General features: G+C 42.6%; 1 protein-coding gene across 4 annotated transcripts in view; it reads right to left on the reverse strand.

Moving 5' to 3' along the window:
- Positions 1-5,251: 5,251 nt before the first annotated feature.
- The window catches only part of ZC3H12C (zinc finger CCCH-type containing 12C), a 45,823-nt gene continuing 25,675 nt past the window's right edge, over positions 5,252-25,399 (reverse strand). For all 4 annotated transcript variants that reach the window (XM_075490967.1, XM_075490966.1, XM_075490969.1 and 1 more), the window contains exons 3-6: positions 17,325-17,464; positions 14,250-14,484; positions 13,220-13,326; positions 5,252-12,446 (exon numbers count right to left, since the gene is read on the reverse strand). In XM_075490967.1, coding sequence (XP_075347082.1) covers positions 11,050-12,446; positions 13,220-13,326; positions 14,250-14,484; positions 17,325-17,464 — 1,879 coding nt within the window. In that variant the 3' untranslated portion in view covers positions 5,252-11,049. The remainder of the gene's footprint in view (positions 12,447-13,219; positions 13,327-14,249; positions 14,485-17,324; positions 17,465-25,399) is intronic.

Consider the following 25,399-nt stretch of genomic DNA (forward strand, 5'->3'; position numbering starts at 1 on the left):
CATAGCTGATGTGTGCTGGCAAGTTAGTGAATGAAAGCCTGCATGCCTCCCCAGCCCCGGCAGCCTCCTATGGCAGCACTTGCTGGCCCTCGGGGGGGGGTGGTATCCCACTAAATCAGTTTTAAATGTCAGTAGAAAAGGGTGGCGTGAACAAGTTAAATTTCATTAAAAGTCAGATCCAGGTTTAGAATAGGGTAGCAGCCCCATTTCCTGGCAGCACGTGGCACACTAACACTTTCCATTTTTATCATGCTGACATTTTCGTTTCTCTGAAATAATTCTCTAGACGTAGCCCATGCCAACCACGAGCAGCTCTGCTGCATCCTGTGTGCATGGTGTTTCAGCATTAATTAAATCACTTCATCGCAGAAGGAGGCAAGGGAAACTCATTTCTTCTTGTACAAAATCAATCAATAAACAAACACCATCTCTCTCTGCAGTTCCCGGAGCATCTGCCTCTCCTGGGCCATGGTGACCATGAGGAGACCAGGGCAGAGCCGCAGCCCCTGCTGCGGGCAGGTTAGGGCTGAGGTTGCCGTGGTCTGCGCTCCCCAAGCCCGTTTAACTGGGGCTGAGCCCCAGCAGGTCGGTGGCTACAGCTACTCTGCAAATATGTGGCTCATCCCAGAGTCACCGGCAACTGCTGGAGCAGCAAGAAGTGCTGCCGTGGTCTGCGAGATGGCTGCAGCAGGGGAGCAGGTAGGAGAAAACACTGCCTGAGAAGGGGGTTTGCTACTGAATTCAGTTCATTTTTTGTCCCTGAGGAGAGGGGAAAAAAAAAAGAGCATTTCTATTTCTGAGAGCGGCAAAATATAAATTAAATCTAGGTTTGTGCATGCCTGCAAGCTTTGTATAGGTGAATGAAAACCAAATTCCTTCTCTCTGCCTCCCAAGCACCCCTGGCAAGACCCCAGTGCAGTTTTCCCCTTTCCAGGTCGCTTCCCAAGGGTGGAGGGTCGGGTCACCCCACCACCACCGCAGCTCCTGTTCCAAGGCAAGGAACTCTCCCTGTGGCAAGCCTGACCGACGTAAGGGACCTGCCTGGAGAACGCTTATTGCCAGCTTCTTATCCCCCACTCTCCTCTTGCTTACACTTCACCCACCTCATGTAAATTAATAGCGGTGTTTAATTTCTGTTGTACCTACCTGCTGCTCTTGGCAAGTTCAGCGGAGGGGGAGGGAGAAGAAGAAAAAAGCCCAACCCTTTCTATGGGGACCATTAAATAGAGAGACACCAGGAACATCTTCCGCACACCTACCACGGGGTGCTCACACATATGTCCCAGCACCTGGCTGTTGGCCATGGTGGGAGGGGCACCCCTGCTCCTCAACCCACCCCCTGGTCCTGCCCTGCGGGACTCCAGTGAGGACTGGTCTCCTACAAGCTGGTTTTAGGCAGGTCCTCCTCAGCCTGGAGCTTTTCCCAGGCTCTCCTTGGAGAGGCTTGTGGGGTTGGCTATGTCCCCAGGGATGGGCAGAGAAATGCAGGGCAGCAGCTCCTTCCTGGTGGTGGCCGTAGGACCCCGGGAGCCTGCCACGCGCTTGGGAAGGCACAGTGAAACAGGGTGTGCAACAAACCTGATCGGTGGAGGATAGTTCAGTAATTTTCAACACGTTGCTGCTTCTGCCATGCTGGGGGTCTCAGGAGTGGGGCCTGGGCTACTGAACAGAGATCCTCTGTCATTATGCTGAAGAGCAAGACAAGGGTGGCATTTAATGCGTGCACTTGTAATGTGCCCAGTTCCTTGCCAGCTTTTCTCTGCAGTCACAGCAAACTTTTGGAGCAAAGGGGACAGTTCATGCACTGGAGCAGAAAAATCTCTCCTACATTTTTTCAGTGCAGAATGAGCTCAAAGATCCTGCAAGGCTGGAGGATGCTGCCCGGAGCAGCCAACGCGACGCTTTCTCCTCCTTGGAAATGGCCTTGCAAGGAGCACCCCTGTGTGGCCGTACAACAGCCTCCCTCCTAGCTCCTCTGGACAAGCTCGGGCAGGTTGTCTAGTTCAGGTTTCAGCTCCAGGATGACTGACAGAGCCCCTTCATCTCCAATGCAACAACGATTCAGCCTGTGTCAGGAGCTGCTGTGGTGCCTGTCAGGCTCACGTGGGCTCTTGCTAAAGCCATCACAAGAGAAATTTGTAACAGGCTCTCCACACCTGCCTTGCGGGGTGCAGGCAAGCAGAGCCTCATGGGACTTAAAGACTCGACTCAATTAGGGAAACTCACTTTGCTTGATCAGCCCAAGGGAGAAATCAGAGCTACAGAGGAGAGGCCTTGGGCAGTGGTGTCGACCACCATCCAAAAAGACCAACCCAGATTACACAAGCACCACCAGCAGCTCAGTGTCTTGAGCAAAAAACCAGGCTGGATTTGGCATACTTGAAGCAATCTTTCTTATAAAATGAAATTCAGCCTGTGCCAGCAAACCACCTATGAAGAAACCAGCGTGTCCAGGGACATGCCAAATCACACAGCTTTCCAAGTCCTCTGAATTATCATCTAGTATACTGGTTTCCTCAAAAAAAATGAGGAATGAGCACACCTCTGGTAGTGGCTGTGAGGTCTCACTGAAGAGAAGCGTTACAGCTGGGAATATTGATGTTTAAAGCAATCCCTCGGCCACGATCAGCAGCAGCACTTCTGCACTTCCCTCAGTGTTTTAACAAACACCTGCACTGATGAACTGTATGGAACAGAGCGGGTCGATCTTTACTGCCGCATGCTGCATGGGCTGAATGCAGCATCACGACCATAAACATAAGCAATAAGTTCAGCAATTAAGCAATTTTGTAGGGCACTTGCAGCTGAAAGCTGGCTGGAAGCTGTGCTCTGGGGGTGCTTGGCCCCCTCACAGGAGAGAAGACCGGGACGCTCACCCAGCATCCCCCGCCTGGCACCATCCCACAGCTCAGGAGCAAGAGCTGGAGCATCCTACGGTGGAGACTCGAGCAGCGCAACCGGAGGAGCGGCAACTTTAGAAAATAACTTGTGTCTGCTAAACAACTGCGTAACAGAAAAGTTATAACCTGCCCATTAGATCTCGTACTGGGCTGATGACCGAGCCTGGTGAGAGCTCAGGACGTGCTCCAGGCCCTGCTACCTCTTGCTCTTTGCGGGGCCAAGGAGCTGATGGTTGTGGTCGGGCTGCGGGCACCTGCCCGACCCTACCTTTTGCTCCTCAGCTCTCAGCTTTGGAGCAGCTCAGCTTCAACATATCTCCCACCTGCAGTTTGCTTCTGCGTCTGAAATGGGTGAAATGGGTTTTTCTCTTCCCTTGCCTTAAGCAATGACTTCAAGGGAACAGCGACTTGCAGGAAAAGCAACCCGCCTTCTCCTTAACTCGTCCGGGTGGAGGCTGCAGGTCAAGCAGAGCAGGACAGGGCCCTTGGGGACGTGTGTGGGGTCTTCAGACACCTCTGCTCAGTCTGGTAAATACAGTGGAAGCAATTTGCACCTCTGCAGCCATAAAGTGGGTTTGTCCTTTACTTGTGCTTTGGGGGATGGAGCCTCTGCCTTCCAAAATTGCGTTTTCTTGTCAGGTGAATAACGTGATACTATTTTAAAAAGCATAAAGGAAAGCGTGCAGATGATGCTATCTAATTTCCTCATCTACTGCAAACAGAAGATTTCTGGATCTATCATGCGGAGACACAATGCAAATGCTTTAGAGAGAGACTTTAAGCAGCTGGCGAAAGAAACCGACAGCATTGGACCGTGCAGATCAGCAGCCAAGGAAACCTCACCTCAGGTCATCGATCCATCTCTTCTCGCTGGAGATGCGATCATCCACCCTGAGCCCTCTTTCTCTTTACATACATGCTCTTTGCTCAAGCTCCAAGCATTGATTTACTGAAAAGTAGCTACGACAATTCGAACAGCACTTGAGAAAAAATGATGTATTTCCACGCGGTGAGTGCGAAGGCTCAGCGGAGCTGAAGGCGATGGGAGCACCCGGGCCAGCAATGCCCCAGCATACCCCAGCCTGACTCCTGACAAGAAGGCAACAGAGGTGCTCAGAGTCCAGCAGCAGATCAGAAAAATGCAACGCAAGCACAAATCGGTATGCTAGAGACCAAGCAGCCTCGCGCCAGAGCTTGCAAAGGAACCAGAACCTGAAGCCCAGCAGTGTACCGGTGGCGGCACGGGCAGCATGGGTAGTTCCTGGGATGGGACCACCTTGCTCTGCGAGCCGGGGAAGCGCTTCCCACCCCTTGTATTACACACATACAGCTTCCTCTGGCTCCTCCGCCAACGTGATCAGTCACGGTTCACGCACACGATGATGGGTTTTGAGATCAGCATCCCCGGAGGTACATCGCTGTAATATTTCCACCCAGCTTCTGGGGAGGGACCTTTACGTTTCACTCCAGTGCCGCTGTCTGCCCTGAAGGGAGGCACGGTCTCGTCATTCGCTCAGGCTGGATACAGTAGAACAGCAGATGTTCACAGCTGTGCAAAACATTTGCATTAAGCAAATTACCAGTGGTCACAACTGATGAAGGGCAACACTACTGCTTTTCTTTTTTTAGGCCAACTGCTCATTCCGTCTGCGTTTGTATCAGCCTGCTCCGCTCCTTGTGGCAGGGCTGGCAGGCTGCTCCTGCGCCCGCACGCGGGGCTGGAGAGGGAAGGAACAGGGGTCCCAGCAAGTTTGGCGTGCTGACCCTAGGCAGGCAATGCAATTTGGCAAAAAATCAATTCGACAGCTCCACGTATTTTGAATAGTCATTTTATCACAGCTTATAGCAGCTTCTGCTTTATCTTTGCATTCATCAGATAACAATTCAATCCTAAATTCTATTTTAAAATCTATTCCAAACTCTAAATTCTATTCTAAATTCTAGTCTATTCACCCCACTAATAATTACGCAACGAAAGATGAATAGATGTGTAGCAGTACTTCAAAGGAGACCAGGTCCACTGGCCAAATTCTGCTACTAAATGACTGACATTGCTATTTAACCCCGGACTTCTAGTCTTTTCAGTAAGTGAAATGAGGGTGAAAAGAGAGCAAAATTCCTATTAAATATGAATTACTGCATTAAAAATGAACTGATAATCTGTAATAATTTTTTATGTTTGAAACTCTCTATCTGTTTAAATTTACTCAGAGTGAGCAGTTTTGTTGTGCAGGTAGGAACAAAGCTGTCTGTAACTCACTGCTACCTTCTATGCTGCTCCGAGATTATTATTATTTTTTTTTTATGAAACAAAAACAGTCCATCAATGAGGAAAATGAATCTTTATTTTTTTCTCTAAAAGCAGAATCCATGTACATGTTTTTTTGTATGGTTTAGAAGGTGGCTTTAAGATGTGAATAATCACATCACAGAAATAATACAGAACAACCAGTGAAGGAATGAAGACCCAGTTTGACAATTGCTTTATCAAGTAGTCCAAACATTATTTTTAACTAATGTTTTTGCCGGAGTGGACTTCAGGACAATATTAAAATCTCACCTACTCAACACAAGTACAGAGATAATGAGGGGAAAAAGAACTACAAAACACAATTATTGCTGCTGTATCTGCATTTCTGTTTCCCTGCAGGATGTTCTGTAATATGCTGGTAAAACAGTTTTTAAATATCAGTTTCATTAAGAATGTCATTCAGATAAATAAAAAGTAACCAACCAGCCAACCTAACGTAGTAAATTAGATTTCATCTGAGACCAAAAGAACAAGTCGGCTTACAAAAAGCAGAGAGGTTTTGTTTCGCCCGGTGAAGAGTAGACTGCTACATCTTCGAAACACTGAGGATGGATGGGCTTAAACATCTAGAGTCGATTTGGTTTGTAGGTGTTCCCAACGACCACAAAGCGCAATCCTGGCCGAACGACCTGCCAGCACCGGTGAGATCTCACCTCCTTCTGGGAGCAGGCGGTTCCCCAGCTGTGCTCCCCGAGGCCCCAGTGCTCCCGCGCTTACACACATGCCGGTTTTACTCAGCTCTTCTCTAATGCCACTAAAATCGGCCCAGGAGGGTACTTGTGCTCAAGTCGGGCACATGCGTAAGCGTTCAGGAGACTGGGCTCTCGAGGGCTATTACGTCTAGGAGAGGGGACGAGAACTATTGCAATCATTTAGGTTAAAGGGTAGACGGAGTAATAAACACTTCGAGCACAAGTTACAACAACCCTTTAAGACCTGAAAATGGAAGCTGGAAAATTATTTAAAGCATACTCGTAACTATGAACAACACAGTGTATTTGATACTGCCTTTCCAAACATCTACTACATACTTCACACCTACCAGTGTATGACCTTGTGATGCACTGCAAGGAAAACCCAGCATACGCTGGGATGACGCACGTGCAAACAGGCATTTCAGGTGTCACTAGGCGACTAGATCACCAGTTTCTGATGAAGCCTGAAGATATATGAAATGTATTCCAGAACATCTAAGGATGAAGTCTGAACATCTCTCATGTTACCTAGCAAAAGGTTAGCTGGAACAATCATTTAACACAGATGGTTTTAGGATTAGTTACATGGTTAGACTAAACAATGTGCACGTACATATTTAATTTGAACAAAATTCTTAAACTATGTTTCTCTAAAATTTACAAAGTATATAAAACGCATGATTTGACATTTATAAAACATCAGCCCTTTTATAAAAAACAAAACAAGGCCATAGAGTTTTGTTTTAAGTTTAAATCTATTGGGTTTTTTTTTCTCAGCAGTTTTAGTTCCTATGATAAATAAAAAATATAAACAGCACTCCACCACGGCCTTATAATGCAAGGAATAAATTAGCAAGCGTCACACTGTAAATCAAAATAAATAATTTCTAAATTAATTTTATTTAAAAAAATGGTCTCTTTAATTGCACAGTATTTTAAATTTTCAGTAGCAATGAAAAGTCAGTTGGGTATTTTTCTAAATGCTCCAGAGAGTATGAAAGCATTGTGTCTCATTTTTCAAGCTTTACACATTGCAAATACCTTGGTCAAACCATCAACTGATAAAACTGATAAATGTTTTGGTAGTCTCTTACTGCAGCAAGATGCTGCGGTATCTCTCACCCAAGGCATTTAGTCCTCCGGCGCTCACCTTGCTGGGGCAAACACCCCCAGCCTTCCTTTCCAAGTGAGGTACTCCGGTTTACACTGATAGCTTTGATATTTTTGGAAAAGTGTTCACCATTAGCTACGACTTTCACAGCAGAACATCATCAACAGCTCAACAACAGTCCACATACTCCAAGGCTGCAAAAGTCCCCTTCAAGGGCTTCACCAGACTGGCACGCCTTCTTTTTGGGACGTCACACGAACGCATCGGGCTTTTGGATCTCCCCAGAGCTATTCTGCAGTGGAGGACCAAGCTACAGTTCAGACATACCAAAGAAAACAGGACACCTGAAAATACACGATCTTACCTCAGACTACTAGCAGTAGTCTTAAAACCACTTGCCAAGTATATGTGAGTGTGTATATATACATATATACATACACACACACTTAAAAAAAAAGAAAAAAAAAAGAAAAAAAAAAGAAAACAAAGCTATTAATACTATCATAGCCTGGGCATATTTAGCTCAAAGTTAGGTACCCATGGGACATATTTAAAAACTCTAAATATTGGTAACACGTTGTATACAAAACAGTTGTGGGCAGATCCCCAATGTAAATGTGCATTCAAAATACTGTGTATCTATGTCCTATTACTGATGTAGCTATAATAGCTTAGGATTGTATCTAAAAATACAGAGTTTCTGCTAAGTGTCAAAACAACTCTCAGGTACTGCAGACACGGGAAAGCGTTGCCCTCTTCGTAGCGGTGGGACAGGCCTAACTTGAAGGTACTTAATCCTTCACTGCAATTCTAGCTCTCAGCTGGGGCAAAGACACTACCACTGAGCTACCTTTACTGTTTAAGTAACACGGGATGTTACAGTTCAGTTATTTGCATCAGCGCAATTACATTGACAACTGTATTATTTGACCAGTACCGTTGCGTTCATGTTTGTTACTGGTGTCCTCTCTAAAGACTGTTAAATATACAGACTGATCTCTTCATCACGGAGGAGTTCACATGCAACTCCTCATTCTCTCTATTATCACAGCAAAACCAAAGGAAATATCAAGGCCAATATTTTGTCCACAGTAAATTTGCTTTACCAACATAAGAGAGTCTAAGGGGAACTACCACATCATTGCACAACATTAAAAACCACCAAATTACTCCTGTTCTTATACTTTTAAAGCATTTTCAGTGCTTAAGTACAAAGCACGGAACCTATTACAAGAATTCCCTACCAATCAACACACTTTCAGGGATTCAATACTGCATTAAAAGTAGGCAGAGGCAATCAATACTGATAACCCAGGTCTAGGCGCTGCAGCACACAGTCCCATGCGTCTCCTCGCACCATTTTAACAACGTGGCTAAGCCTGCTGATCCAATACTCTAGGCAAGACTGCTACATGTAGGTAGTAGGAAGCATTCTGATGCTCGTGTGATAGGGAAAAATATGAAATGCCTCTATTACATACATGTTTCTGTTCATGCTTAAAGGAATTCAACTTTTGGCAGAAGTAAATTCCTACATAAAAAATAAATGTAGAAACCCATTAAAAACACAAATACAATAATTGCATTATTAAAACAGCTGCATCTACACTATGGTGTAGTACTTAAATGTAATTCAATTTAAAAAAATCTTAGTGTACAACTAAGATGAGACCCATTTCCCAGTCCAAACCTCAGCGTCAGCGCTGCATCGATCTCTACATTAAAACACGCTCTACGGATGGTGACCGACCAAATCCAGGGAAAAACTGTTGCCACAGGTGAAGAGGTCCTCTCCCTAAACAGACAACGCAGGACAGATGGCGTAGAGCCCCTCCGGTATCGCCGCAGGGACAGGCGACGGCAGATCCCGCAGCACATCAGCGGTGGAAGCTGCATGAGCACTACGTCCTGAATTGGTTTGCTGAACATGGTTCAGATTATTGGATATGTCTATAAGCACAATGCTCTTCAGAAGCATTTACTGTATACCCAAACCCTACTCGCTGCAACACATGGTGTCACACAAGTAGTGAAAATGTCTTCGTATTCAAAGGTGCTTGGACATAATTTTCAGGCAGCATTTTACCTTTATTTTAGTGAGTTCCCACTACAAAGATTTTAGAAGGAAGAAGATGCCAATAGTTTCTTTTTTCTTTTTAATATGTGAAATTGAGACAGACACCTAAATAAATATCTACTTTTACTTACCTAAGTCTATTCTATGTCTGAAATCTCTAATTTTTAAATAAGGGATAAAATGTTGCCCAAAATACTAGTTAATAGTTATACATTTGTGTTTCTACTAAATCTACAAATCAAAATAGTTCTCAGTTAAAAAGATACAATTTGTATCAACAGTAAAAGGTACTTTCTGGTTCTTCAGGGCCTTACTTTAAATTCCAGCAAGTGTACCAAAATTATCAGCAGTAATAGTGTAAACTAGTGATTTTTTTTTTTTTTTTAACACTGAACATCATTACAATGGATGGAAACCTAAAACTGTCGGCAACTGACTATGTCACGTAAGTACATCTGACATCAATTGCAAAATCTATTTCTATTATATATATATAAAAAAGCTTACGAGGTGCTAGTAAAACCCATGACTTAAAACCAGAAATATCCCTTACTAATACTAAAACAGACTTGATTTGTCTGTTTCTAAAACTACACTATTTGTGGCAAGAATCAGGCCTACACGATGCAACAGGCCGAAAACTAACTTCAGGAACACATACAGTATCTTCTCTCCCTGCAACCCTCCCCTCCCCAACCAAAACAGAAAGGAAAAAAAAAAGTTTAAGTTATTATTTTGAGCTACAATATCATTACCATAGTGCAGTTAATAAATGTTGCATATCCTCAACACACAAAACCTTTTCAGGCCAGCCTTGATAAATAGCAAGAAAAATCAAACAGTATCTTAAATACAAAACTTGCATTGAGATAATTAAATTCATTTAAAAATGGGTAAATATTTTATGAAAAGCATATTTTATCCAGTACACTTGTGCAGTAATACAAAGAAAAAAACCACACGAAACAACTAAACGGGGCCCTACCATTTCAGGCCCCCTTCTACTGACCAGAAATACACAGACCTGGGTAAGAACACATGGGAACTGAAAGAGGGTGGCCTGGTTTGGGGAGGTTCTGAGCGTTTGCAGCTTCTGTTAGGTTCAAAGTGGGCTGCAAATTCTCAGCACCTTTGAAAATCAGGCAATAAGGCTTTTACCTTATCCAAAAATCAGTTAAAAAAAAAAAAAAGAATTTTTTTCCCCTCCTCTGATTGCATGTGATCTTACTAATTGACTGCATCAACAAAACATGTGACTACTTAAACAAAACAAAGCAAGCAATGAAAAGTGCCATACTATAAATTACCAATATACTGTTACCCATTTCACTGTTAACTGGTAACTTAATTATTTGTTTAAAAAAATGAAGTCAGTGCTGTCGTAAATCTTTGTTTCCTATAAACAGATGATTATAGCACAAAAAAGCTCACAAAAACAAACATACATACATACATACTTATGGTGTTGTAAAAAGTTCAAAAACTTGGCTTGAAAATTGCCTGCCAGAAGTAGCAAAATCCTCTTTCTGCAGGTTGTTTTAATACCACTCAGCCCAAGGACAAACATCCAGCAAGTTAAAAAAAGAAAACAAAAATCCCAACAACATGTAACAAGGATAGAAAGTGCTGCATATAAACCCCTGATGCACCAAAGATTATAACCAGAGACCACAGATTTTTTATATATATATATATATATATATTAATTTAAACTGGAACATTCTCCAGCTGTGAAAATAGCCATTTAAAAATTTTCAAACTAGAACACAAAACATATCCGGTACTTCCAATGCATGGGGCTATACATACAGACTCCATGATACAGTATTTCACATAAACGGATTACTATATAACCTCCTTGCTGAGAAGGAGATCCCAAATGCTATTGTAGCAAACCTCCCTCAGCATTAGAGCTGAGCTGAAAACTACTAGACACCACAAAGATGCATCATCTCTCAATAACCTAGCTGAGATTTTTCCACTAAGATGGCTGCAGCGAGCTGCTGAGCGTCCGTCACGTGAGGGTTCTTCTTCATAACGATCCTCACAAGATCAGGGGGGAAGATGTTGCAGAGGTTAATGTAAACCTTCTCCCGGGTGTCTTGGTGCCTTGGAGGGTCTTGAGGGATTCCACAGTAAGGTACACGCCAGGTCTGGTCCTGCTGTTCAGGTAAGCTTTGGAAGGCGAACTGCTCATAACATGGCTGTGTGGGGTTAGTTGGCAAGGAGTAGGTCTGGCGGTAGCCATATGCATCCATCCCGTAACTCTGCCTATCCCAACTTCCAAGCCCATCTTGGCCAGAATAAGGCTTTCTGTGTCTTAATGGAGAATTATCATATAAACGCGAGTCCGAAATGCTGTCTATTCTCGTGGACACGAGGGCTCTCCCCAGATGCATGGTCTTTGAATGTGACGAACTCTGAGACGTAGAGTAGTCATTCGGACAACTGGAACGAGCACCAACTGTTGGATGCTGTAGATGCACAGCCATGTATGGAATCGGAGGTTTGTGGTGATGCTTTGGTTCTTCGTGACTATAGCTTTGCACTCGTGTGAGAGGCTCGTGGTAGCTCTGTAGGAAGGGCTGAGTGTTAAGGCGGCCATGGGGGTGCATATGTTGGCACTTCAAGTTCTCCTCTAGCTGTGGGTCAGGTGAACTCATGTAAGAGCGATCGCTGTAACCCACATAGGAATCACTACTGCCACAGCTAACGCTCCCTTCGCTGCTGCAGTCGGAAGCTACAGAGCTAATCCTATAATCTGCGTCCACAGAGAAGCGCCTTTCAGGACTACGCGGACCAGATATACCTAGATTTGAATATGCACTCAGCATAGAGTAATACCCTACATCCACAGGAGACTCACATTTTGGATACTGGTCATAAGGCATTGGTGTTCCGTGATTTTTGGTTGCCATCATCACTGTAGGATACTGTCCCTGTGGTCTTTGATCCTGAGGTGGGAAGTGAACTCCGGATGGAAGGCCGTTAGTTAAAGGTGCAGTACTTTGGGGTTTTGCAGCAGAGGAACTTGGCATACTAACTAAAGAAGGTACAGACCTGGTTTCCAATTTGTTTTTGGTGGGAAGCTTTTCCTCCAAGTCTTGATAGACTTGAGTCCTTATACTAGGATCCGATTGCCTCTTTGGAGCAGCACGCTTCAGCTCAGAAGTGCCATCATTTTTAGTGCTACAGGGAACACTATTGCTTTTTACCAGTCCTCCTTCACTTGTAGTTTTGGCAGCTGTGCTTCTAGACATGGCACGAAGTTCATCAGCTACAGATCGCTGAGGCTGATTTCCTCTTTCTGGATGATAGTATTTGCATTTGTGTCCATAGGTACATTTCTTCCCTATTAATACAAACATAATCAGATTAAAAAAAAACTTCAACCAAAATCTGTTAATCATCAAACAATGGAAATGCCCCTCATCCTCATTTAAAGTTTTACTGATGATTTGAAAGATCTTGCAAATGGTTTTGTGCGACACACGGTGAGATCTAAGATCTCCTCTCTTGTATCGTAGGGAAAAAGCAGCAGTGGTAGTGTGCCGCAGCTAGTGCTCTAGGAATGCAGACCAACACTACCAGCCGCACTTTCAGCTGAACATGACACTGTCGGTGTGTCTGTACACACCTGCTGTATTGGGCCAAGGAGATATACAGGCAGAAAACTTAACAGGGAAGTCCCACAGAGTTGTAAGATGAGCAGGTTTCAGCTCAGTCAAGATGGTAGTGTGCCTGTAGGAATGCTCAGTAGCTCAACTTCAGACAGCTCAATCAATTTTCTGGAAGAAAACTTAGATGTCTTATGACCAAATCACATTAGAAAAGGGCATTCTGGAGCCTGCAGAATTCAGGTGCTGTTTTGGATCTATTCCTACGAATGATTAATAAAGTTGCTCCTTTAGTTCAAGTAGTAGATAGAAATGTACTCTAACTAGCACATGAAAAAAATCACTTCAGTTTCCACCATCAGCTCAGCATTTCAACCATTCTCAGGCTAAGACAACAATGTAAAAACCTCTGTTAAAAAGCTTTTATTTTTGGCAGTGTTAAAATAAAGCAGGAGCTTGGATCCCTAGTCCCAGCAGTGCAGAAAACTGACGAGTTAAATCAAATTACCATATGGACACGGTTGCTTCTTATGTTCTGGCACAATAGGCTTCTTCCTAAGAAAATTGTCCAGGCTTGGACCATGGCGGCCAAGAGGATCATCAGGAGGCATAAATCTATAAAGCAAAAAAAAAAAAGTATTATGGAACCAAAAAAGCCTTTTCATATTCCTCATGCAATGACCAAGAACCTCATGACTGCGTCCTACACCATAACCTGCCATGCTGACACTTTTAAGACTGGGTAGTTTGAGAGCTGTTTTGAAAGGCAACCTTTCTGCTGCAGGTACTGCCTGAGAGATAAGTCATAGAAAGAGACTGCGTGGATACCCCTAGTCTGCTTCAGACACCTTCAGTCTAGCTCAGCTGACTGCTCTGTGGCAAAGCAGGGCACTCCTAAACCATTCCTAAACCAAAGTAAGGGCAGCAATACAGGCAGCGATTTCTTAAAACGCCACAACTAACTTTGCAAAACTGTGCTCACTCTCTTGGGAGTCTTGCATCAGTATTTAGGCACTCAAATACAAGTGTTTGCTTGGCAGAGTACTGAGTCCCTCCCACTACAAGAAGCCACTAGTAGTAACAGCAGTTGATCTGTATGCCGTGGTAAGAAGATACCATAGATGGATCTAAGCAGGCAGTTGAACTAGAGACCTCCTGAGGTTCATTCCAACATGGGTTTTTCTATGACTCTAGGATTTAGGAGTCTAACCACAGGCACTCAAAAATGCTGGCTCAGTATATCAAGAGAACTGGAATATTATACCATAGCATACACCAAATATAGCATATACGTTGGCATACACCAAAAGGGGAAAAAAATAGCATAAAAAGATATAAAGATATTGTTATAAAAAAGCTCTAGCAAAAAACAGAGTTCAAGTACTTTTAATCAGAGGACCAAATCTATGATTGACTATTCCTCCTGTTTTCCTGCATGTACCTAGTGATTTGGGTGTAAGATAAGAAACTCATACAAGTCTTCAAACTGTCCTTTCCTCAATTATTTTAGAGGTACATATAAAGATAGAATGACTTACTTGTCATTAACAAATGAATACATCAGCAAGCGTTCATCTATGAACTTCTTCCATTCAGGCTTTTCATTAGCTAGATCCCTGTAGTTATCATTAGAAACAATGATACCATCTGACTCAAAGGCCAACTTCACTATAAATCGGTCATCGTAGCATACCACCCTTCTCCCTTGCACTCGGCGGGATGGTGTGAACACAAGAATCTTCTCCTTTTCTAATTTACGCAAGATTTCTTGGTCTACAAGGAATAAGAATCGAAAGTTAAAAAAGAAAAAGAAAAGAAAAAGATGTTTGTTTAATCTCCAAAGACATTAGATTTGAGGAAGAAAATCCAAGCATTTAGGACTAAACATGTCTTAAACAGTTATAGTACAGCAGAAGGTGTCTGATGTATGACATATGAAGTTACAGTCAGCAGTCAACTGGCAATACTTTCAAAAAAACCCCCAAACAAACCAAAACCTCATACTCCACACAATTTCTCTAAGACCAACACAAGGGACCTTGTTCATGTTGCTGTGGTTAAAAGAAACACTACTTATCAAAATGCCTGTGAAGAACTCCTCTGGTTGAGGAGGGGGAGAAAGAAAAATCTTAAATCTTACTCAATGTTTCGGGAATAGGAGGGCTACACTCAAGTACAGCCAAGGGTTTCCCATAACTGAGCTCCTTGGTAAAGACAGACCCTTTGTGGTACCCAGCAAGAAACAGATTTTGAAATAATTCCAGTAGCTCACACTAATGGGATTGCCTCAGGAGCTTCTGCCCATCAAGAGAAGGGGTTACTACCAGTACCCACAAGGACTAGAAAACCCACACTCAGGCTCTTCACAAACGTTAATAGCATCCCCCAAAAAGATGTCAAATGTCATCCTGTAACCAAGAGAAAATGTGGAGTTTTTTTGTTTGTTTTATTTTACCTCCAGTAATAGTTCAGAACATATCTTTCCTTGAAGGGTTTACAGTTTTATATATAAAGTCTTAGCAAATCCAAACAGATTTCTCTTTAATCCTGCTAAATAAGTGTTTAACATTTTATCTAACTCCTTCTTGTCCTACACAGTCCGTAAATCACCTATCCAAAAGCATTTTCTCTTTCTCTGTGTGGGACCTGGAGATCCCGAGGAGCTTTGAAAGATGGCCTAAGGAGGTTGGTCTGAACTAAGATACTGCATGTAGCACCAGTGCACCTAGCACTGAAGCACATACCCCTTGTGTCGATTCTCCTAGCTATCACTCTCCTCAGAGCAGACAAGCTATGAAAGAAAAGTAAACAAAAAGCTAGGCAACATCTAAAATGGCAGAAGATGCTTGTGCAGTGAAGATGAGTCACGGCTCTTAATAATGGCTTAGATCTCAAATAACTGTTTTGTAGCACAAGAAACTTGACAGGGAACATGTTCCATCTAGAAAAAAAGACTCCACCAGGAAGAAATACAGCATTAATATTACATATAAGCAATAGATTTGATACAAGCATTTATCTGCTTAGTAGAAAAAGCACAAGGTTTTAAATGAAATCCAACCTTTTTGTATTCATACCCATCCCGCGCCGCCATGTGGTAAATGATGAATAAGAGTGTGATGGAAGGTGATTTTTTTTCCTCACTAAGAATAAAAAAATTTGCCAGGTAATAATATTGGCAATATTGGTAATAAGATTGGCAGGTAATAATAAGAAAGATGCAGCTGTTGTTTAATCCACGAAGCTTCTCACAGATACTGACAGTCTAGAACCATCCTCAGGTTAGTCATCTAAGACTTTTTCAAAATTCCAGGTGGCCACATATTTCAGGTGCATATCTCTGGAAACGGAGTGTCAGCACAAAACTGCACCAGTTTTGTATTCCACAAAACTGGTAGCAAACAGGCTCCCTGCATCCTGATGAGAAAACTGAAGAACTTCCGTTTTACAGAAGATACAATAACCTTCTTGGATCTTCCTCTCATTTTCAGGGTCCATGATGACACACAGCAAACTGATTTTTCATTGCTAGACAACTAGTCAATTCTAAGTCTTGCTGCTTTCTTGAAACTCCTTTTGGGGCTTCTAGCCCTGTCCACAGCTCTAGCAGATGTCAATTTATTTCTAAATAGCCAAATCTTTATTACTTAGCCAATGCTCTTCTCATACCTCAAACACTAGCATAGTGAAAGAGAAAGGCTTCAAGAGAAAGGCTCCACACTGCCTGTGATGAGGGGAGAACAGCAGCTTTCCAAACATTTTCTTTCATTAACATGATATATTCTAGTAGCAATCAAGCAAATGAAATGAAGTGTTGTGAAGATCTTTCCAGGTATTTCAAAATGCACGTGGTAATCAAAACATGCTTCCATATTCTTTTAGAAGCCATTATCTACTACTCTCAAAAGCTTCCCTCTCTTTAAAGGTAGCCAGGTTTAAAAAACAAAACAAAACAAAACACGCCCCCCCCCAATCCCTCCTCCCCCCCTAGAGTTTTTTTTAACCCCAAATTCTCCTCTGCTTCAACTTTAGGGCAGAGGAAGGATGACTCTCCAGTCTTCACACAGAATCAATCAGTTTGATCAAGAAATAAATGCCTCCACCAATTTTTTTTTCTAGATAAAAAGGTTCAAAATTAAGATTTTGAAAAGCTATCTAACTTGTTAATAGTAATGATGAAAAGGAGAGCCGTTCCCTTTCTGTCAGGATAATTCCCGTAACCCCAAGCGCAGGCAGTGACTCACTGCAGGTGACTGGCAGACAGGCCAGCCTGGCAGAATCTGCTCACCACAAGCAAGATCCCCCAGTGAATCACTAACTTCAAACCTCTTTGCTGCTAATGCTACATGGGCGTAACAGATTTAAAAAACGGCAATTACATTCTTCAAGAAATAAGTAGCAACGTTAATGGAAAATTTATCATGTGAGCAGGAAAGGAGCACTGGGAGAGGGCATTGCTTTGTCTTTTTCCTTCCTGAAGATCGCAGTGAAGTTACTACACCAAAGATACTTTCTATTATAGTCTTTCACTTCTAAAGATATGTTCATTTGAGCAGTAGCACTCATGCTGTGCAAAGCATCAAACAAACCAGCGAAGGTGGAACAGAGCTTACCTGTGATAAGAGCATCTGGTCTTGACTGTTCTTTCCTCCATGCTGGCACAAACACTGTAACGTCCTTGTGGCCTCTTTCCAAAAACCAGTCTACTGCCAATTTGATTCCTCGACAAGAAAATACTTCTTTGTTCCCGTGGCTGAAACACACATTAAAATTCCTTATTATATGACTTTGCTTTTCTATGACTGTAAACGGAGCACAGTGAAATGCGTATCTCAAAGCCATGCTCTTCATTTGCGCCGTGGTTTCTAAAGGCAGCTGGGAGTCAGTCTGAGCCTTGCCCAAACATGGCCATCACTTGCAAGATGGTGTGGGAGAGGGATACTAAATCTGCCAAACGTTTTTAGCATCTGTACACAGATTCGAAAAGTAAGGAAAAATATAAGTAGAGAATGTTAAAAATCCTCATAGCCCAACCAAAAGTACGGGGTATAATGGGCACCACGGAGACTTGATGAGGGAAAGCAGGAGGCCTGAAATACTACATGAAAGAGTGCAACGTGTTTAGGAAATGCCAGCAGATGGGTACAGAGCACCGGTGTGCACGACAGCAGGGGAAGAGACAGCAGATCCCCACTGCAGGAGCTCTGTGATGTCCCATCTCAACAGGGAAAGAGAGAGGAGAAGGACTCCAAGCCCAAGGGGAAGGCAGGCGCTCTGCGGGACAGATTAGGCAAACTGGAGAGACTGTCCAAAATCAACATGACAAAACTAAGAATTTGCTTAGTACTGCACTTCAGAAGGAGAAATTAATTGTGTATTAAAAAAGGTGTGGAGAGGCAGTTCAGCAAAAACTGATCAGACACAGGCAAAACAAAAGATGTGCATCTGTTGTGCAATAACTGTCTGAGGTAAGGCAAGAGACGCAATTATGTAATTTTCTAAAGGCAGATGAGCCAACTTCTACATCCAGTTTCAGGCATGACATATTACAAAAGACACAGAGGAACTAGAAAGAATCCAAAAGAAAGTGAAACGAGACCTGTGGGGAAAGGCTGAAGGAAGTGCATTTAGTTAATCTGGAAAAAAAGGCAGCCTGTGGAGGAACAAAACAATCTTCAATATATAGGAGGTAATCAAAATAGAGAACAGCAATCAGCCGTTGGGTGTCCATGGAAAAGTTTTGGTAGCAGGGGGCTGCAGGGTGGCATGCCAGGCATGCCTCGCTCCAGCCAGCTCCACAATGGAGGAGAAGGGAATGAGGGAACACCAAGGCCAGAGGAAGAGGAGGTTCTCCACGGGGAGCAGGTACACTCCCAGAGGCACTGCAGCCTGTGGAGAACAGGAAGAAAAGCATGAGAGGAATGAGCGGCAGAGAGAAATCGCCGTGTCCTGACCCCAAGCCCCGGCACCGTTCACTGCCTCTCTGAAGGGACTGAGTGTCACCTGTGGCCATGACAAGGGGAAGAAAAGGTGTCTGGAGTGAAGTGAGCTTGGGAAAAGGAGACGATAGACGTTTTTCCCCCTAAGTATTTTAATGTTTGTCTTTTTTGTTTCCCATTATCTGAATCAGTAATTAAATATTTATGTTAACCTTCCAACTGAAATAGTCTAGTCTATTCTAAATTCCCCAAGTTGAGTCTGTTTGACATTCAACAGTACTTGGTGAGTGATTTCCCTGTCATTATTTTGACCAATGAGTTTTCTTGCTCCTGTTCGTTCTGTTCACTCCCCTGTTCTGTGGGGGGGAGAGAGCACCCAAGTGGGTGGGTGTCCGGGTGCCCCCTGGAGCCAACCACCATACTCCCACTGGGTAAGGACAGAAAAGTCCTTAGCTAGTGTAAGGAACAGTTAAGCAGTATGTTAGAAAAAGCTTTCTAACTGATCAATGGGACAGTGTGCCTATGGATTTGGGGATCTCCTCACTGGACACTTTGCAGAACAAGTCACACAGCTCCGCTGGGGCCAGTCTGGGTTCTCCATGCACAGGAGGAGAACAGCAACTTTTCTGAGGTCTCTCCCAACCCCACACCTCGGGGTAGCAGAAGAAACACAGGGGCACAGCAGCAAGCTTTTGCTTGGCTGGCTTGTCATGTATAGCATGTATGCCACAATCTGCTTTCCAGAAAGGTAAAAGACCATTCTTTCACCATGGAGTGATGTGTGAAGGGGACAATATGATGATGGATAGACAGAGGGATCCTAAAAGGTCCTCCTACTTGCATGTTTTGAGGTAAATAAAAACACCAGAATGTTACACAAAAACCTTTTTTTGTTTTTAAGTAGGACCCTTTTAAAGTACCTACTATTTCCAGCTTTCTAAAACATAGCACTGCTGTATGTTCCCTGATACTTTAGGGAGCTTGAGTAATTGTGAGATGAACAGAGTGACACAGTAGAAGTGAGAAAAATTTTGAAACAATGTTCAGATTCCAGAAGCCTGTGAAGGAAGTATCATACACATTCACTTGTATCTAGGTGTGGAGAGAGAATGAGTCATGGCTAACAACTCTTGCAAAGCATCATCCTCAGCAGAGGTTGTGTTGAAGGTCACAGGCCCCAAACAAAACAAAACAAAACAAAAAAAAGGGGGGGGGGAAAGAGGGAGGGAGGGAGAGGGGGAAGAGCCCACTACCATTGTCTGGATTTAAGCGAGGAACTGTACTACTCCCCTTCCAATGATGCTGGAGATGGGACCTGGAAACATAATCTTACACTAAGGTATTGCAATTGTTGCCGGCTATAATAATCAAAGTTTGTAGACCTTAGCTGGCACAGAGTAGTCCAAGGATAGTTTAAGTCCATCTTCTGTGCCTATAGGGGCATACTAGAACACTGGCAGAAGCAAGACATCTATGTATCTTAACATCCTGTTTAGCTATGGGTATAGCCCTCTGCAATAATACATTCCCTGTTTTGTATGGTAATATCATGTAATACACTGTTGTAATAACACTGTAATAACAAAACATATCAATATTTTTTCTAGGCATTGTTTTATACTATACAATTATTCTTGTGCCTGTTTGGTTGAAAGAGTAGTATCTTTGTGTATGTCATAACTTCCCAGGAATGGGAAGCCAAACCACACATGTATGTCACATTTAAAACGCACATGCACACATGCATAGAAAAAATGGCCAACAGTATTTCCAGCCATGGGAAGTCTAATTACATCTCCCTGTGACAACACAAAATCAGGACATTCGGGTGCATTCAGTACCCAGTGGGCAGCCATAAGGCCTCCTTTGCAAAGCCTGAGACACAAGAAGTTACTGTTCATGCTATCAGCAGGTCACGTGCAACCATAAACATATTGCAATCCATTTTAAAACAGTCAGGAAGGGCTTGTTCCAGCTATTAAATTCCAGTGAAATCACTGTACTGTTATTACTTTAAACAATCTCCATGGTTTCAAATAGATAAAGCCACTTTTCACTCCTGACAGCAAACAAGCGTTTTGTTAGACTGCATTTTAGTTACAGTGTGTTTCTTCCCATAAGTCTGAGAAATCATTTCTGGAACGAAATCTTGGCCTTTCTCAAAGAAATAGACATTCTTGCCTATTGCTTTCCATAGGGTTGGAATTCAAGCCACACTTTTAAAGGCAGAGGAAGGACCAGGCAGTTCAGCTCCTTAGATTTCTCTTGCCTAATACAGACCAATAAAATTCTTTCATCCAGAACATAAATTTTAAATACACTTAAACTCTAAGAAACAGGAATGGGAAATGCATTACAATGCATACTAGCTTTTCTGCATTGCTGAGCAAGTGCATTTATAGCTTGAATAAATGTTCACTTTTTTTTTCTGCTCCTTTTCAGACACATGCCTAAGCTGGTATCTGAGCGGATACAAATTCCAAGAAATTTAAATGATTAGTGAGAAAGTCTGTGAAAAAGATGTGCAATTAAAATTTGTTCTTTTCTTCTGTTTTGTTGTCATGCAGATTTGATGCTCTCCTTTTTGTGATCTTTGTGCTTCATCAGCTTTACGATACATCATATGGTGGAAAGACTGAAATCATGCTTCTTCCTCTGTCTTTTTTCCTTCTGATTAGTTGTAAAGAAGAGGAGAAATGTTTGTACTTCTTTCTTTGTCAAGAAACTTTCCTTTAGAAATGTCTTCCCAATTATTACAAGTATGTGAAAGCTCAGAGCAGTCAGGATGACAGCTGTAGCCCTGGGTGAGACATTGGTGTATTCTGCTTTGGTTCTGTTTGCTGACTATATTTAATCTACCACTCTGAGTTGAAGGAAGATAAAGTATATTCCTTAAGACGTATCTATTTCCTTCATACTATGCACGAACGATTCTTTTTATTGCCACTTGTATAATTGACCTGTTGATAGCTGTGTTTTATTTTTAAAAGAAAAAAAAAGGCAATATAACACTTCCTGAGCGAAAATCAATCATGCATTTTCTAGGCTAGCAGAGTTAGTACAAAGTGGTAAAATATGATGAGAACATTTTCATTTTCTCTGTTACCCTCCTAGCCCCCAGATGAGATTTTCAAGTGACTAAGTCTTGGAAAGAGTTGTGGTATATTTCTAAAACACTGACTACTTACAATAGTTGCAAGACTTCTGGCATGCTCTAACCCAATACTCAAACCAACACAGAGCTTTCAGATTTTGAAAGCTACAAAAAACATACACACTGATGACAAGAGACATTAGAGCTGAGGTCTACAGTAATGTCTGTTGTAATATATATACAGGTTTTTATACAACTGAAATCCGGACACGTCAAGATACTTCCCATGTAAAAGCATATTGATTAAAAGCAGGAATAACAAAACTAAAACACAGATCAGCCTAGTAAATTTAGAGAGTTACCAAACTATTTTCTTCCACCATGTTATAGGAACAAAACAGTGTTCAGTCCACAGCATAGAGAGGTAAGAATTTCCACCCTGTATCAGATTAGTGACTCAGTAGTCTGGCAGCCTGGTTTTGTCACTAGCCTCATCCCTTGTTTTAATTTTTTTTTAAAAGCCTCACTAATTTCCTAATCACAGTAATAATTTGTCCCAAAGCATTTCTCAGTAACCTGGGCCTTCTATCAGTCTTGCATTTGTTCCTTATATATACATTTTGGTGCCAACATGAAATGGATGAAACAGTTCCCAAATGTTTTTTTTCCATTAGCCCATGACAAATTACCCCAATGCTTTGAGGTATTTGAAGGAAAAAAAGCCTTGGAAGCTGTAACACCTTTGAAAACATCTTTCGTCTGTAGGGCTTCCAATGCCGGGGCACTCTACAGAGCATGGCCAGTGCGGTTGCCAGCCAGACACACACGTGGGTGTCCGACCGAGCAAGAGTCACGCACTCCGCAGTCAGAGGTCAAAACAGGCAACGAGAAGCTATACTCAAAGCTACCAGTGACAAGCTCCTATCCACATGATCGTCACTTGTTGGAAAAACATTTTAATCTATTCCTTAAAGTGACTTCTCAAAATAACCTCAGAACAAGTCAGGCTACAAGGAAAATGCTGCATTAGGCAGCCAGTGCCACTGAAAGATGAACGTCTGAATCAAGGTACCAAGGCACCATCACATCTACCAAGCTCAGCAACACACACCCTGAGAAGAGGCTAATGCAGCTAAATTGTTTGTTAGATTGTTATAATACATATGCAATTAAATTGCCAGATGTAAACTACATCTGGCATAGACGAGACAAATCCAAACCATCCTTTGTGTGACTCTGCAGGGAGTAATTTGCAGTTGTGGACAAACTCCTGTGTAGAAAGGATATCAGCAAACCTTTCACTACGGCCAAATGACCTGCCTTGTGGTTAACACGGAGGTCAGGACTCAGTTGCCTAAACAGAGATGTCTAATGCTGGTTTAGGCACCTTTGGGTATCTCACACTTCCTCCGGCTGACTGCCACTCCCGAATGGCACTGGGGTCTCTGTCGCATCTGTCAGGCCTGGGTATATGTTTCTGATGCCACCAAGCACCTAGAACATTCACAGCTGGCAGGATGGCTGAGCATGAAGGCTGTAAAAAAACCCCTGTAAAATACCTGTCTTAAGTGGGAGTGCATTTAACTAAAAAACAAAACCCCCAAATCAGCATCTTCCTCTCACAAATAAAAATTAAGTATGCAATGGTTATCTCACATTGTGTTTTCCCTTGTGCAATGAAGTACCATCAAGCACCATTTAAATATACAGGCCAAGGTTTTCCAAAAGGGGAAACTGAAGTGCATCACCTCCATGGACTGGGAATCCTAACAGTGAAGTTTTCAGAAGAATCTAATTGCTCAAAACAAGATTCATTAATTTCAACCTGCAAACCCAGATGGCACATGATCAAAATACTTCAGTGCTTTTGCCTATATCATCTGAAAGTGGTTGTCTAAAAATTATAATACAGCAAGTAAAATATCCAATTATTTCCTTATCAGTGTTGTCTTCATGTTGCGCTCTCTGTAAGCACAGCAGACTTCTTTTTGCCTGTATGTTTTCAATACAATGTTTTATGTACATTTACATAAAATTTGAAACTCATTCTGTTCACTGTTAGCAAGGAAAGTCTGAAGGCACCCAGGGTAGCCAGGGAAAACTAGCAAACATGGAACAGAAGCAAATGAATAAAATAGTTAAATTTTCCCACTGTCTTTGTAACTAACAACTCTGTTCCTTATTCTTTACTTCTTGGTGGCAAAAGCCTGACTTTGATTCCAGCAAAGAAAAGAATCACAGCAATAACTAATTTCAAGAAATTTTCAGCATCCCAACCTTATCCTTGAAAAGGACAAGCAAAGGAAAAGGACTGTGCAAATATGCTGCAGCATATTTCTCTCTTCAGAAGGAACTCCCTCTCTCTCAACCTCAGCAGTAAAGAGAAGTCTTAAAATGAAGGGGCAAAAGAGAACCTCAAAACCTTGCCTCTGCTGCCTCATGGAGAAACAGGACCTTCTCCCCTTCATTCCAGACTGCGGAGGCTCAGCTGAGGATGTTGGGGATGCATGAAGAGCAGGTCCAAGAACACACTGGAGAACAGACAGAGGTAGAGGTGAAGAGCTGACGATCTGCTGTTGCTAGAGGGGCACAGATCACCTTCTTTCACCTACCTTAGTTATGTAAAGGGAAAATTTAGGGTAGCTTAAATCTCATCACATAGGGATACAGAACTACTATTGACTGAAATGTGTTATCTGTCTAGTATCTATGCTGTGCAGTTTACACTAAATAACATCCTGAGTACATCATTATGTACAATGCTTTTCTTACTCACGTGGACTAAGGTTCTCAATGAAGATTTTGCATTACAACATCGTCATCTACATGCAAACCTCAGCCCCCTTATGAAGCAGGGTTAGAGCTACACAGTTCTCTGCTAAGCCAACATAGGTCACTGCTCAGGTATGGCACGACTGAATCCTGGGTCCTATCCCTTAGTCCAGCCTCACTCTCAGCTGGGGGAAGTGTCTGTCAAGAGCTCCACAGCTGCTCTAGGGGACTGTCTAACTTGCTGTTCAGCTCTGATTTTAAGTTTACACACACACACAGAAAAATCAGTCTCATCTGTAAGATCGTTCTAACAAAAGACTTTGTGTGTGTTAGGCTTAAACGTGTAGTCATCTTTCCTCTTCTGGAAAAGGATTACATCAACACCATGAAAGCTAGAATAATGAAAGAACAAGACCAGATTTGAAGCATCCCATAGAAACTAAATGGCAATTCTTCAAGTCATAGCCTGCAAAAGTCACCTTTCTGCTATTAGGAAGCTGAATCAACTCATTTTGCAGCCGCACAGTCACTAGATGAGATGCAGGTAAGAAAGCATCCCTGGCAGTGAGATAGAGGTGAGGCTGAAAGCAATGAGTCTGTGACACTCATTCGATGTTTTGTGAAACAGAATCCTTAATTAGTCATGCAATGGAGAGGCAGGGCAGCATGCAGTGTTTGATCCCTCCAGAAGAGGACAGCTGTCTCATCCTACTTGTATTATTGGACATCACTCACCTCAGCTTTCTCCACAAAACTTACCTCCCCCATCAAATACATCCTTTAAAGGAGAATTAGCAGTTCTTATCTAGAATAATTCTAATAGTAAATGGTATCATCAAGTACACGTATTACAACAACACAGGAGTAAGAACATAGATCACAG

The sequence above is a fragment of the Mycteria americana genome, chromosome 1 (genome assembly GCF_035582795.1).
Source record: "Mycteria americana isolate JAX WOST 10 ecotype Jacksonville Zoo and Gardens chromosome 1, USCA_MyAme_1.0, whole genome shotgun sequence".
Taxonomy (NCBI): domain Eukaryota; kingdom Metazoa; phylum Chordata; class Aves; order Ciconiiformes; family Ciconiidae; genus Mycteria; species Mycteria americana.